Source organism: Corvus cornix, chromosome 1, assembly GCF_000738735.6.
Source record: "Corvus cornix cornix isolate S_Up_H32 chromosome 1, ASM73873v5, whole genome shotgun sequence".
Classification (NCBI taxonomy): Eukaryota; Metazoa; Chordata; class Aves; order Passeriformes; family Corvidae; genus Corvus; species Corvus cornix.
The window spans coordinates 9,876,701-9,890,803 of record NC_046332.1 but is presented as its reverse complement, the minus strand read 5'-3'; the positions used below and the strand labels follow the sequence as shown (position 1 = coordinate 9,890,803).

Genomic DNA, 14,103 nt, shown 5'->3' with positions numbered 1-14,103 from the left:
AAAACAATTGAAGAAAAGTGAATCTGAGTAAAATTGCATTAAGCCTTTATGTCAAATTTGGAATGCTTCCCCTGAAATAATTTTATACAAGGAATAGGGTGCTTATACTGTGACACTGGATTGTTGTCCACGTTAAAAAAAAAAAAAAGGAATTTTATGTTTGCAGTGTTTCTTCAATAGTAAAGTTGATTATACCTTGCTTAGCAAAGTCTCAGTTTCATAGAAGAGAAACTTAATGAAATCACCTTCCAATAAGATTTGGTCAATGTTTTTAATGACAGTTATTGATCTTTCTTGTCAGCATTTCCTGCTTTTCCTTCTTGGCAGACACATTCTATAGGAAAGGTGACTTATCTGCAGGCACATGTCCTCGGGAAGTTAGGATATGTTGCTTAATGGATTAATTTTGCTCAAGGAAAAGCTTTCAGAGGACCTTGTCATAGCTGACATAGGTTTTTGAACAAAAACCTTACCTTGGAAACAGTCGTATCACTGAAGTCCTTTCCCATCTGCCAAATCTCAGAGGAGGGGGAGAGACTGTAAAGTGTAAATTCTCAAAATGCCGTCTTTGCCGTGTCACTTTGCCTAGAGGAGTGCATGTTGGATAATCAGCCTGGTGCCAATGCATCAGCCTCTATTCCAGTTGAGTTTTCTCATTATCTTGACTTTTTTGCATGTTATCTTTTGTTCGAACTAAGATGGGACTGACTGGATTTCTACTTGCGATCTCTGCTTGCCTTCAGTCAATTCTGTGCCTAAAAGGGTGGTGAAAGCAACAGACTTATTCATTACATCAAACAAATGTGTGCCGTAAGTGTTTCTGATAAGTACTTCTCATGTGGAACGAGGCATACGAAGAAGTGGGAAAATGAACAGTGACTGTCCTTCAATAGATTTAACTAAGTAGCTGTGGGATTGTCTTTGTAGAGTCTGCGTAAGTCAAAAAAGAACTGGAGCCTGGTCATGTGACAGATCTGATGAAGCCAAAAGAGATTCTACAACTGCTTCTATAGCTGTCCATACATTTAAAGCGCATTATTCTTTTAATTGGGATTTTAATACCTTAATTTGTTTCATTTCTTCCTAATTAATGCAGTGAAAATAAACCAAGATTCTAGCATAAAAGAAGGTTCTTTGGCATTAAATATAACTTTGGAGCTGTTCTCTATGTAGAATCAAATGTACACAGACCCTTTCCTTCCTGCATGTACAGCTTTCTGTTGTAGGAGATTTATTTTTTCCTATCACAGTTTTGCTTCTTGATAAACAGTCCTTTTGCACAGTATCAGGGAGAACATGTGTTGTTGGCAAACTCTTGGAGGGAATGTGTTCAAAATGCTAGCAGAAGCATGAAACAACTAATAACTCATATGAGGAGCAGCTGAGGGACCTGGGGGTGCTTCCAGCATCCAAAGCCCCGTGGGCAGCAGGGCAGGGAGGGGATTCTGCCCCTCTGCCCCGCTCTGCTGAGACCCCACCTGCAGTGCTGCATCCAGCTCTGGGGTCCCAGCACAGCAAGGACAGGGACCTGCTGGAGCCAGCCCAGAGGAGGCACCAAGGTGATCAGAGGGCTGGAGCAGCTCTGCCATGAGGAAAGGCTGAGAGAATTGGGATTGTTCAGCCTGGGAAAGAGAAGGCTCTGGGGTGATCTGACTGTGGCCTTTCAGTACCTGAAGGGAGCCTACAGGGATTGAGACGAATATTTTACAAGGGCTTGTAGTGACAGGACAAGGGGGTATGACTTAAACTGAGAGTAGGTTTAGATTAGATATTAGGAAGAAATTCTTGACTGTGAGGATGATGAGGCATTGGAACCCTCCTCCGGACTCACTCCAACAATTCTAATATTGTAGGAATTTTGGTTTTGCCCACCAGCATGTAGTAGCTCATGTGAAGTCATTGCAGTTTATCACAGTAAAGACTTAAGGACTCTTAAATTCAGGGGTTGGCTCACATGCTCTGTGCATGCACAAAATGGGAATCCTGGAGGGAGGAATGGAGAAGGAAGCTGTATGGGTACTTCAGGAAACACCACAGCTGTCTGCTCAAGAAGGTCGGGGTGCATCTTGCTCTGCAGTAAAAGTATCTTCTTCCCAGACAGCTCAAGGGGTTAATAGAATTTCTGTTCATTCCAAGTGAGGTTGTACTCGTAAGAGTATTAGGGGGGACCATAGTGAAAGAATCAAAACTAGAATCAAACACCACTTGCATCTGTCACTTTCTGACACTCAGTGTCTAGAGACAGGCAATGGAGTCAAAGTTTTTGGTTTCCTTCCTTTGTTATTTCTAAATCAGCACAACCTTTGGGAATACCTGTTGCTGCTCAGTGCACTTTGGATGGAGGGAGTTTCACGTGCTCTGTGATCGATCCTGCGTGTGTTTTGCTTCCCCTCTCCTCTAAGTGCATGATGAGGGGAATTCCTTGCAGCCTCGAACAGCTGAAGGTACACTCAGCCAGGAATGTGTGGTCTGATCCCCCCTTCAAACACCTCCTGAGCCTTTCTCCTTGCACATTGGCATCATCCCTGGTGCCCCAATCTCAACCCTCTCTTGTGCACAACTGTTTAATTAGGATAGAGTGAGTAAGCACCAGTTTTGTGATAAACATCAGTACTGAAGAGGAAGAATCAGCCTTACTGTGACCTGAGGAGGGGTTTTTAATTAGGTTGTATAAAGTACAAGGTTGAACTTTTTATGGGAGAAAGCCTTTTGCGCAGCTTTGAACATGGCCTGTAAGTCTGTATAGGATATACTTCTAGGAGTTCTGAACACTATCAACAAACCTTTGTGTACAAGAAAACTAATATTTTGGATTTGTATTTTGCATTTCTTGCTACTAATTTTGTTACCCTGTGTTACAACTGAATTTTGATAAATAGTTATCTGTTCACTCCCTCTCAAGTCTCAGAAAAACCTCCGCTTTCCTTTTCTTCCTGATACTGTTAATAGAAATTTCTTAACACAACTAGTGGGATTTTGTTAGTTTTTTGGGAGTAGGCCATGAATTAAATTGGTAGAATTGTGTCTGGAGTACTATAAATATAAATGTTTCTAACCAGTGTATGAAGTTGACTTTTTAGTCCCATGTACTGTCAGATGTTTATCTTTAATGGTAATTTCAGTATTTTTCAGTATTGTGTATGGGGTTGTGGACTAGGGTTATTTTTTAACTGCAGATTCTCCTGTTAGTTTTTAATTTTTTTTTTTTTTCAGTAGAAGGGAGAATAAAATATATCTTCCAAATGTGCCATAGGTTCATCTGTGCTTAGCTATAGATTGCTTTTTTCATGTACAGGCACTGCAGATTATGCATTTCTTTGCTGTTCTGGTAATAGAATCTGGAAGCCACTGAAAGAGCCAATTTGTGCAACAGCAATGTAACACTTAACTACTACGGCAAGCCTTAGTTTAATGACCTGAGTGTTAGTAAAACAGAAGTCCAGAGGTGGATTCACTCTGTTGAATGGATCCTTATGCCTTCCTCATAACTTTTGCAATAAATGAGGCATTGAAAATATTTTAAAGTATGTAGGGCCTGGAATATAATTAAGACATTGATGTTAAATTGCTTTTCTCTGACTTAGCAAAACTGCTGATCAGAAAATTGAGACAAATGTTTCATAACCTGCAGAAGCTGGTTTACCTCGTATCTTAAAAGTGTGGATCAATTGTAGCAGCATGGCAGCTCCACTCAAAGGATTTTCAGGATCCGTGCTAGAAAAATTTATTCTTGAGACCCAATGAAGAGGCACAAACTGCTGTGACTGTTGCAGAAATATTTTGCCAGGCTCATGTGGTCTAATTAGCTCTGCAGGAGTGGAGAGTGTCTGTACCATTAATACTAAGGAAGTGTTCAGGGCCAGGTTGGATGGGACTCTAAGCAACCTGGTCCAGTGGAAGGTGTCCCTGCCCACGGTAGGGGATTGGAATGAGATGATCTTTAAGGTCCCTTCCAACCCAGGCCATTCTGTGATTGTCTACCTATATTGTATTTATGTGTGTGTGTACATACATGCAATCCTGAAACTGAAAATTTCTAAAGTGAACTGACATTTGAGATTTCCCTTTTGGCTTTCTTTTTTCTCCTTCTCTTTCTGTAGCGGGACTGTTTGTGGAAAAGGTATACAAAGCATACAAATAAAACTGCAAAGAACTGTTAACTAATGGGGAGGGTAAGATACAGTGGGTTGGGATGTCCTCCTACTGAATCTGGCAGATGAAAGGATGAGAAGAAAGTAGCTATAAGGGGAACCTGGAAGCACATAGTGATCTAGAGTAACTGTAAATAAGATTACCAGAAAAAAAAAATAGATTGTCATGCATGTATGTGTAAGGGATCCTCCTCTAAGTGCAGTCTGCATCTGGTATAGGTTTGATGATGCTATAGAGGGTTATATCTGTCATCCATCTCAGGCCTTTAGGTAGGGGAGTGTCTGATACAGTCTCTGATATCAGACAAAGAAATTTCATATGTGTACAGGTTTTTTGTTTTTGGGGTTGTTTTTAAGTTTTTGTGACATTAAAAGCGTAACTTGTGAGAACTCTTTGTGAGGCCTAAAGCACAAATAAATTGTTCTTTCTTCCCTCTGTCCTTTTCTTCAGGATCCCGTCTCCGCCAAGAGGACTTTCCTCCACGGATTGTTGAGCATCCTTCAGATGTGATAGTGTCTAAAGGAGAGCCAACTACTCTGAACTGCAAAGCAGAGGGAAGGCCGACCCCCACCATCGAGTGGTACAAGGATGGTGAGCGGGTGGAAACGGACAAGGATGATCCGCGCTCCCACCGGATGCTGCTGCCCAGCGGATCTTTATTTTTCTTACGCATCGTGCACGGGCGCAGGAGTAAACCTGACGAGGGAAGCTACGTTTGCGTAGCAAGGAACTACCTTGGAGAAGCTGTGAGTCGCAATGCATCTCTGGAAGTGGCATGTGAGTAGTTTTATTTGTTTAGTATTCTGTAAAACTACATAGTGGCTTTTATGTCACCCAGCATTTGCACACAGCAGCATCCTGGGAGATAACAAATGGGGATAAGTACAGCATTTTGTCATTAGCTGTTGCTCTTAGTCAAGGCATTTTCACATGTGTTTGTTCAGTAGCAGTGACCGTACAGAATAGGTGATTTATACTGAAATGAGGTTCTAGCCAGAGTATAATAATGATTGGCACAAACATGGACAAAGGAGAATCTTCTGCTGAAGAATAATCTAATTTTTAAATTATGTCTAGAGTTGGTTATACTGGAACTAATGTGGAAAAATACCTATCATTTAATCTAAGGTGCACTGTCTGTTTCTCTTTATCTCATCATCTGTTACCTCAACAGAAGCAGACAGCATCTTGGTGACTCATGTTCTGTACTGCTGGAAACCTCAATATATGCTCCTCTATCATAAATTTGACCCAGGCCTCATTCATTATGTGAATGGCAAATGAAATTGTTGGCCATTTCTCATATCATCCAGAGCAGTCTTGGTCTTTATCGATTCTCTTTGTCGTAACAGAGAAGTCAACAGGGCTCTTTTTTAGCCCACCTGGCATGAGTAATCTGCTTCCCAGTAGACTTAGCAGATATATTCATTATATTCACAGCAAACAAGCTCATCAGGCATTAAATATAATCAGTTGCACATGGTTTTTTGCTGCCTAGTTACATGGGTTGAATCAACATTGATCTTTTTTTATTCAGAATGTGCATAGAATTGCTTCACATAGAATTGTGTTTTAGTAGATTTATGAGTGCTCTCATCTTGCTGGGTTTGATTCTTTCACCCACAGCTCTTCATCTGATGGTAGTTTCACTAAAATGTATTTGAAGTAGGGCTTTAGAACAAACTTGTTTTGCTTTGTTGATAAAGAATGGATTTAAGTCCACAGTAGATGATATGTTTAAAGGAGGGAAGCACAGAAAAGAAATCTTTGCTCCAAATGCAGTCTTCAGACTTTCATAGCTAATACAGCGTGATCTTGAGGTTTCTGTTTTCTTAGAAATTGCAGAAAATGCCATTTTTGAAATATTTAAATGGTGGAATAAGCCAGGTAGAACAGACTTGCTCACTACATTTCAGCTGTTGTAACCTAGATTCAAAACTGTGTCAAACAAAAAACGAAAACAGTTTTGGCACACTATCAAAGCACAAGTAAATGTGCCAGTAAATGCATCACAGAAAATTTTTCAGTTTTGGTAGATGCTTGGGAATTGAGGAGAAACCAGTTTAAGGAAGGCTGAAATCTGGGTGAGTATTAATGGATAAATTTACTGGATTACTTGAGTCTTTGTACATGTGTTTTAACTGTTGAGAAGGCCTAAGAGACGTAAACACTTGAAATCTTCATTGTAATCCTGTTGACGTTCAGGATCTCTTGTTGAAGTTCAAAGGATTGTTCCAGTTGTACCTTGAGTCATCAAATTGAAGTGACTGATTATTTGGAAATTTAAATTTGCTCTATATCTTGTAAGTTTTCACTGATCCCTGCTTCAGTGGCTGCTGCGAGACTCTTGTTATAACATCTCCAGTCTCTGGAGTTTGTTTAACCACTGCAGCTGCTGGCAGGTCAGGCATGAATCATTTGGGAGATAGTAGAAAACTTCAAAAATAATAAAGTTGTGCTCCTTTGTCAGGTATTTTAGGTCAGAAGCAACATGAACGTGAAACTGAATCTGAAACCATGGCCGAAGTTTTTGCTGATAACATTGTGCTTCCACTGTTGTCATAGCTTTGAAATTTAACTGTCTGAATCCCCCAATTAAAGGGTTTAGCAGTCTAAAGCAGTCTCCTATTTCCCTTCAACAGTGCTGCTTTATCTTTCCTTGAGCAGTACCACGGCTGCGATTACAGAAAGGTCTTCATCAAAGAAGAAAAATGTAAATACATCCATTGCTTGTTTACTTAATTTTAGAGGTTCTGCTGTGATTTTTAAAAGCACATGGCACTTCTTGGTGTGTATCAAAGGCATCCTTTGGAAGATGATAGCAAAACTACAGTTTTTGTTTGGGTTTGAGATAAATTTTGGTCATAAATCAAGTTTTCAGGTGACTTTCAGGGAACAGTTAGAACCTTGTTTTTCTAGTGTCAGCCTTTCTGGGCTGAAGAGGGTGGGCAGGTCTGTAGCAGCCCGTTTGCATGCTCAGGAAATGAGTTGCTGGTGACAGGCTGTTGTCAGCAGTGAGTCCCCATTCACCTGTCCTCAGCTCCTGCTGGAAAACTGTTGAGTTGCCTGGATACTGCAGCCCTGTCCGTGGGGCACGTGATCCAGTCTGACTTGTGCTCTCTGTCATGGTGTTGAAAACTCCACTTTCCACACCAAGCCGAAGTGTTTTCATCACCAGAAAAAAAGGATGGTTGTCCTTTGCTGACAACAGGGTTCTGGATTATTATCTGACTGTAGGTGGCCTCAAATCATGCCATTAGAGAAATACTTCTGGTTTTCACAGGTTTAAGATGCTTGAGTGTGCTGTATCAGAGTAAGAATCTGTAATTGTTTTACTTATTAAATTGGCAGTTGCTAATAATGTGCTCTTGCAACTTTTGAATGATTTATGAAGAAATATTTATTGGGTTTGTATATCTGTTAGATGTGTTCATGTATTAATATGATAAACAGTGTTAATTGTGATTAATTTTCTTCTATTACCTTGTTGTTTTTTTTTTACCCCTTCCATGGGCACCTGCCACAAAAGCAGTGGGATTGAAAGTCTTCTGATGTATCCATAGTTATGTGTAAAGACAGAAGTTAAATTCAGCTGGGACAGAAAGTGGTTCAAACCATGGTATGGGCCATCTTTAACACAGTCATTTTGCCCCTAGCTTTTTTTGGAGTGAGCTTTTTCAAGTTGCTGAAATCCCTAAGCTCTTTTTGGTTGAGTAACAGTTTACACCTTTCCCAAACATGATGATTTAGGTACCAGCTCCTCCAAGGTGCATAAGGTATGCTTTTAAATCCATGTCTGTTCAGAGCACATGTATAGAGTCTAGGGCAGATATTTTTCTGCTGATGTAGATCCTCAGAAAAATTTGTCCATGCCAGTAAAACTGTGAAGAACTGTGAGTTGTGGAAAGTTACTTAAAAAAATATTATTAATATACTGAAGATGCTTTTAGAATATTTTTGCCTTTAATTTAGAATATTTTCATTCCAGAAGACATTTAAGAATAAATAGCTGATATTTAGAAGAAAAAGTTGTTACTTGAAAGCACAGTTTAGGATTGATATGACTTACTCTATTTATTTTAATACATTAATTCATGGCGTGCTTCATGCAGATTGATTTTTCAGTAGGAGCTTCCTCAGAAGGAAAAAATAATGCTAATGCTCCCACCCAAACCAGTATTCCAAATTTTACATGGCAAATTCTCATGTAGTATTTTTGTTTTATGGTTAAAACATTAAACACAGATGTTCTAGTCTTAAAACCTCTACAAAAAATTGTATTCAAAAGAGTAAAACATTTTTCTTTTGATTTTGTCCATTAGAATTTTTTTAATGGAAATTGAACAAGGGTTGGCATTATGATATATATGTTGATGCTCAGATTTTCTTGGGAGAATTTAGAAAGGGAAGTAGACTTGCAGTAGTTTGATCTTTCACCAAACTGCTTTCAAATGCCAGAAGTCTTAAAATAAAAGCACATTTTTTTCACAATGCACCAGTTGAAGCAATCGAAGCTACGTGGTGGAGTTTTCCAGTGGGAATATCAGGAAACACACTTGCAGAAGTGACTGTAGCTAGGATTTCAGCTGGGAGCACCGGGGCGCCACATGTGAGCAAGGGAAGGAGCGGCAGGGTCCCCGCGCTGGCTGGGGCTGCCTCTGATCCAGCCGGAGTCAGCGGCAGCCCCCAGGGAGAGCAGCTGTAGCCCCAGGTGTTAAATATGTGACAGCAGCTTGATCTATCGACCACTGTTACAGGGGGCTTTGGCCTAAATGAAAATTCATGAAAAATTGATGAAGTCCCCAGATTATTTTTTTCCCTTTTCCTTTTGCAGTGCTGTGCCAATGCAGCGAGGAGAGATTAAATGAGGTGTTGAACGCTTTAGTGGCAAGGAGGTTGTGGTTCAGAGGTCAGGGGAGGAGGGGAAATAAGACCCATTTTCTACCTTACTTTCCTTTAAAAGCAAACGTGAATCTTTTCCGATTAGTTGGGATTTGCTGCTTTTTTGATATAATAATAATAAAGCTCAGGAATATTCACAAATAGGATTCTTTTCTCCATGGGTTGGCAAAGACTGGGAGCATGTGGGTTGGTGCAGAAAACAGTGGAAGCCTCTGAGTCATAATTCAATTGGAGAACCAGAAATAGATTGAATTTTGTAATGGCAGTATAAATTTGGGCTTCCATCTTTCTGAGTCTGCTTGAACTGAAGTCATTTGGAGAAAGAAGAGGTCTTGCATTATTTATATGCCACAGATTGCTTGGATAGCAGGCTTTGGAACACTCTCTAAACATAATGATCCTGTTTGTGTTAGATTCAAAGCTGAATTATGTTTTTATCTGTAACAAGAGGTTATAGTACTACACTGAGTTTAGTGTGAAGTCATAGGTGTTCTGCAAAGCAAGCCTAAGCCAGATCTTAAACACGGGAGACAGTAATTTTACAAATAAACCAGATATATTGAAATGTTCAGTGAATAAAGGCTGAGAGATATAAAATATATGCTATGCAATCACCTCTGCATCATAATGCTAATGGCTATTTGCTGGAGCATGTGCAAAAAGCTGCAATATGTTTATAATAATGGAGTTAATAATTTCATTTGAGATATTCAGAGTGAAAGAAGAGCACAATGTATGTGACTGTAAAATGGGTGGATGATTTTTTCATCTAGTTTCTGTTTAATGTATGATAGTAACATCATTATTAATTTTGTTACTGGTAATTTCAAAGTGTGATTTGCTTTGAGGTTACTTTCACGTGTGGAGAGCATGTCCTGTTACTTACCTCTCTCTCACCCTCATCCTTCTAAAGAGTGTGAAAGGCTTTCTGTCTGAGTTGGCACTCTTCTGCTCTCATCAATATAGAATAATTATTGTAGAAATTGGAATGCTGGGGATGGTGATCTGGTCTTTGAGCAATATCAGGACACTGAAAAGCATAATGCTTTTCCTCATCATGCTTTTTCTCTAAGAAGAAATTTAACAAATCATGGCTGTTATCACAGCATGCTTAATGAAAATTAAATTCCCCTTGTAGAAGAGAACAAATAAAATTGTATCTGATTTAGATAATCTGGGAAAAGGCAGGTTTTATAAGATGGTGTAAATACCTTAAACCTCCTCTGTACTCTTGAAGCTTGCAATGAGCAATTTCTTTGGACTTTTCTGTGGATTAGGATGAAGCCAGTGGGAACACCATTGTTTGAAAACATTACATGAAACGGCATTTCTTTATAGGTCAGTAATTCTCAGTCACTATTAGAAATTAAAGAGGTTACTGAATATAAATGAGTGAAGACACATCACATAAACCAAAACCTGACTTGATATCTCACTGCAAAGTTTCCTTTTGAGCCAAAAACATAGTTCTGATTATTTACTTTATTAATCTAGCTTTTAGCTGAGTGTTTTTATTTCTTCTGAATTCACCTGAGACAAGAAACATACATATTTGAGAGAGTGTGATTTTTGTACCAATAGCCAGAATGAATTAGAATTTTTATGAGAGAGGTGCTCTTAATCAGGATAACCATCAATTGTATCTTCTGTTGCTTCTGTTGTTTGTGCTTCAGCGTTGATGCCTTCCATGTGGGCAGAAGCCGTACTTCCCACCATCTCATCCACTAGGATTTAGACAAGTATCACATTGTCTATCTTCATTTTTTAGCCTTTGAACTCCACCTGGACATGCAGATTTAAATGTTTCCAAGGTTAAAAGAGCCAAGGACTCCTTACATTTTAAGTAAATCCAAAGATACTTAAAATTCTATTACTCATACTATCAAGCTATACAATGCCTGTAGGTTTCTCCAGGCCTTGTTTTTGTTCTCCTTTTTCTTCTCCTTTTCATACTGTGATCTTCTTACAATCAATTTTTTTTTTTTTTGGTAGACATTCACAGTGAACACTAAAGAAAGATAGATATATGTGTTCACACAAAACAAGCAGGCTCAGGTGCCAGAAGAGTGTTTGTTGTGAGTGCTTAAATTCAGTTGGTTTTGTGTGCCCAGTGAAAAATTTCCTTGACAGCTGGAAGGTGTTTCCACTATGTGAATTAATACTTGAGAACAGGTTAATAAGTCTCTGCAATGTGCTCTCATGTACTCTGTGTTCACACAGTCCAGTATCATTCCTGGCATCCCTGTAGTAAAAATAGTTCTGACAGCCAGAAATGATTAGAGAAGCTTTTCATAGGATATCTTATTTATCCATTGAATTCTTCTGCCCAGGATCTACCCTTTTTCCCCACCTAAAAGAGAACTTTGTGTTACATTTTTAGGAGGTATTTGCAGCTGATCTGGTTTTGCTTCTAATAATTTCTTGCATATTCCTCACTCGATTTTTATCGCCTTCTTTCTTGCGCTTGCCTTTGATTTGATTTGATTTTTTAAAACCAAATGTGCTGTTTACATCACTCTGAATGCTCTGCCTGATAAAATGTTGACAGCTGAGGGACAACTGATGACTTCACAGAAACCTTGAAAGAAATCAGCTCCTGATTGATCTGTTAGTGGGTGCATCATCATGTACTGATTTTTTTTTTTTTGGTTTTTTTTTGGTTTTTTTTTTTTTTGGTTGACATTTCTGTGATTTTTAGTTCATATGGGAAATGAAGGAGAACAAGATAACATTGCATTTTTACAATTCTGTTCTCTTTGCTCAGGAGCCACTAAGCACTATTTGAATGTTAATTGAAATATTAGCTATTGGCATATGCTTCATTCATGTATTATTCTGCAGTATCAGGCTTAAAAAACATTTTAAGCAATGTTCAGACGATGCCTTTGCAAATTTTTCATGATCTCAATTCTAACAAGGTTCATTACTATGGTAATTAACAATACTTATTAGGATGAGATTGGTGGATTTTTACATATACACTCCCTATATATATATATATATATATATATATATATATACAGATTTTTATTTTGATAATCACTCTATTTGTTTGAGGACTCCAAACCCTTCTTACTTTTTTCTTTTTCCTGTCTTTGTTCAGACATATACCTCCCTTGCTCCTGCTCTTAGAGGACTAAAATTTAATCACGGCTTTGGTGATACTTCAAATGTTCCCACAGATTTTATACTTCATGTAAGTTTCTAATATGTGGAATTTATGTGGGAAATGAAGTGGTGGTTTTGTTCCACTCCACTTGCTTGAATTTTTCAAGTGGCAGTGATGCGAATGTGTACTGATACTTGGGAAATGGCTTCATTGTGGTAGAGAAGGGAGGCGTACACAGTCACTTTCTGCTGTCTCATAGATCTATTTGCCACTGTACAAAGGGATGCAGAGTTGTAAAGAACTGGGAGTCCTGGATCGCTGAGTTTCTGTATTCTACACAGCTGTACTTTGTAATTCTGTTCAGAAACATTTCAAGCTGCACTCTGAAAAGCAGTTTGATTGCCTTCCCTTCATCCTCAAGCTCGCTCCTTTCCCTTTCTGTTGAAAGCCTGTCTTGGAACTTACGTATTCTAATGGTGGGAAAAATAATTTTCATGCTTCCAGTGTAAACATAAGCATGTTTGATTTATGCTAGTTCTTGTGATTTTGGAGCATCTCTTGTATGAGGAAAGGTTGAGAAAATAAGGATTGTTCAGCCTGGGGAAGAGAAAGCTCTGGGAAGATCTTATAGTGGCCTTTCAGCGCTTGAAAGGGACTTATAAGCAAGAGGGGGAACGACTTTAGCAGGACCTGTTCCATTAGGACAAAGGGTAATGGTTTTAAACTGCAGGAGGGTTGATCAAGAGTCTAAGGAAGACGTTTTTTACTGTGGAGGTGGTAAAACACTGGAACAGGCTGCTCAGAGAGGTGATGGCTGCCCCATCCCCGGAAACATTCAAGGTCAGGTTGGATGGAGCTCTGAGCAACCTGGTCTAGTTGGAGAAATCCCTGCTCATTGCAGGGTGGTTGGACTAAATGACATTTAAAAGGTTCATTTATACTCAAACTATTCTATGGTTCTATGATCTGGTTTTTCTGTAGTTGTTTTCTCTCCTTTGTATTTACAGACCATTTCTCACTTCCACTATTGCTAAGTTAAACAAGAAAAACTCCTGTGCTCCCTTGGAAAATACTTGCTTGATCCTAGTAGTCATTCATCACCTGTTGTAGCCTGCATATGTTTTCTGAGACTTGAGTGGGTAGATCGCATGTAATATTTCAAGACTTGCATGCTGTGCATGATGAACTAATGTTAATAACTATTTTCACTGTCCCCTGATCTATCAGTCCTGTGATCATGTTTAACTTTTTATAAGCATTTGGTAACTCATAGTCATTCTATACTAATCAGACACAGATCTTTCTCTTCCTCTGTAATTTGTAACATATGGATGCTACTTCGCCATGAATTTCCCTGTGATGGGGTTTGAAAGAATATGGCCTTGCACCTTCTATTATTCCACTTCAGTTAGTGTCTCCTATACTAATTTTCAGCATCATCCCATTCTTCTCATCTAATGATCCTCCTGTTGGGTCCTGCTGGGTTCATTGCTTAATCTTGTATGCCAAAGTAGATGTTGGCTTTGGTGTTCAAAATTGGCAGTTTCTTAAACCACCTGCATCTTGCTGGAGGACTTTTCTTCTGCTAATTGGACTCAAATCTGCCTGTTGCTTGCTTAGTTTGCAAAATCGTTTGATGAAATAAATGAGAAGGAAACAAGTTTCTGTCAGCCTATGAAGAGATTACCAACCCAGCAAGGCTGAGCCGTATAAACATTGCTTGTGGGAAGGAAGTAGTTTCTTTCTGTTATAATCTCAAAACAAACCATACATAAGAACCTGAGGAAAAATATCTCCAGTTTAAAGGGATAAACTGAGCAACAATATTGCAAAAGAAATTACACTGGCTAGCCTTGGAAATGTATTTCAGGTCATAATGTATACAAAAATTCCCTATGTGCTGACTGTTACAATCCCATAAAGCTGCCAGATAATAGGAC

The 14,103-nt window shown here is 38.9% G+C and overlaps 1 protein-coding gene across 11 annotated transcripts in view; it reads left to right on the top strand.

The window, feature by feature from the left end:
• ROBO2 (roundabout guidance receptor 2) overlaps positions 1-14,103 on the top strand; it is a 1,042,619-nt gene that overhangs the window by 639,077 nt on the left and 389,439 nt on the right. For all 11 annotated transcript variants that reach the window (XM_039556213.1, XM_010399525.4, XM_010399519.4 and 8 more), the window contains one exon: positions 4,603-4,929. In XM_039556213.1, the coding sequence (XP_039412147.1) occupies positions 4,603-4,929 (327 nt within the window). The remainder of the gene's footprint in view (positions 1-4,602; positions 4,930-14,103) is intronic.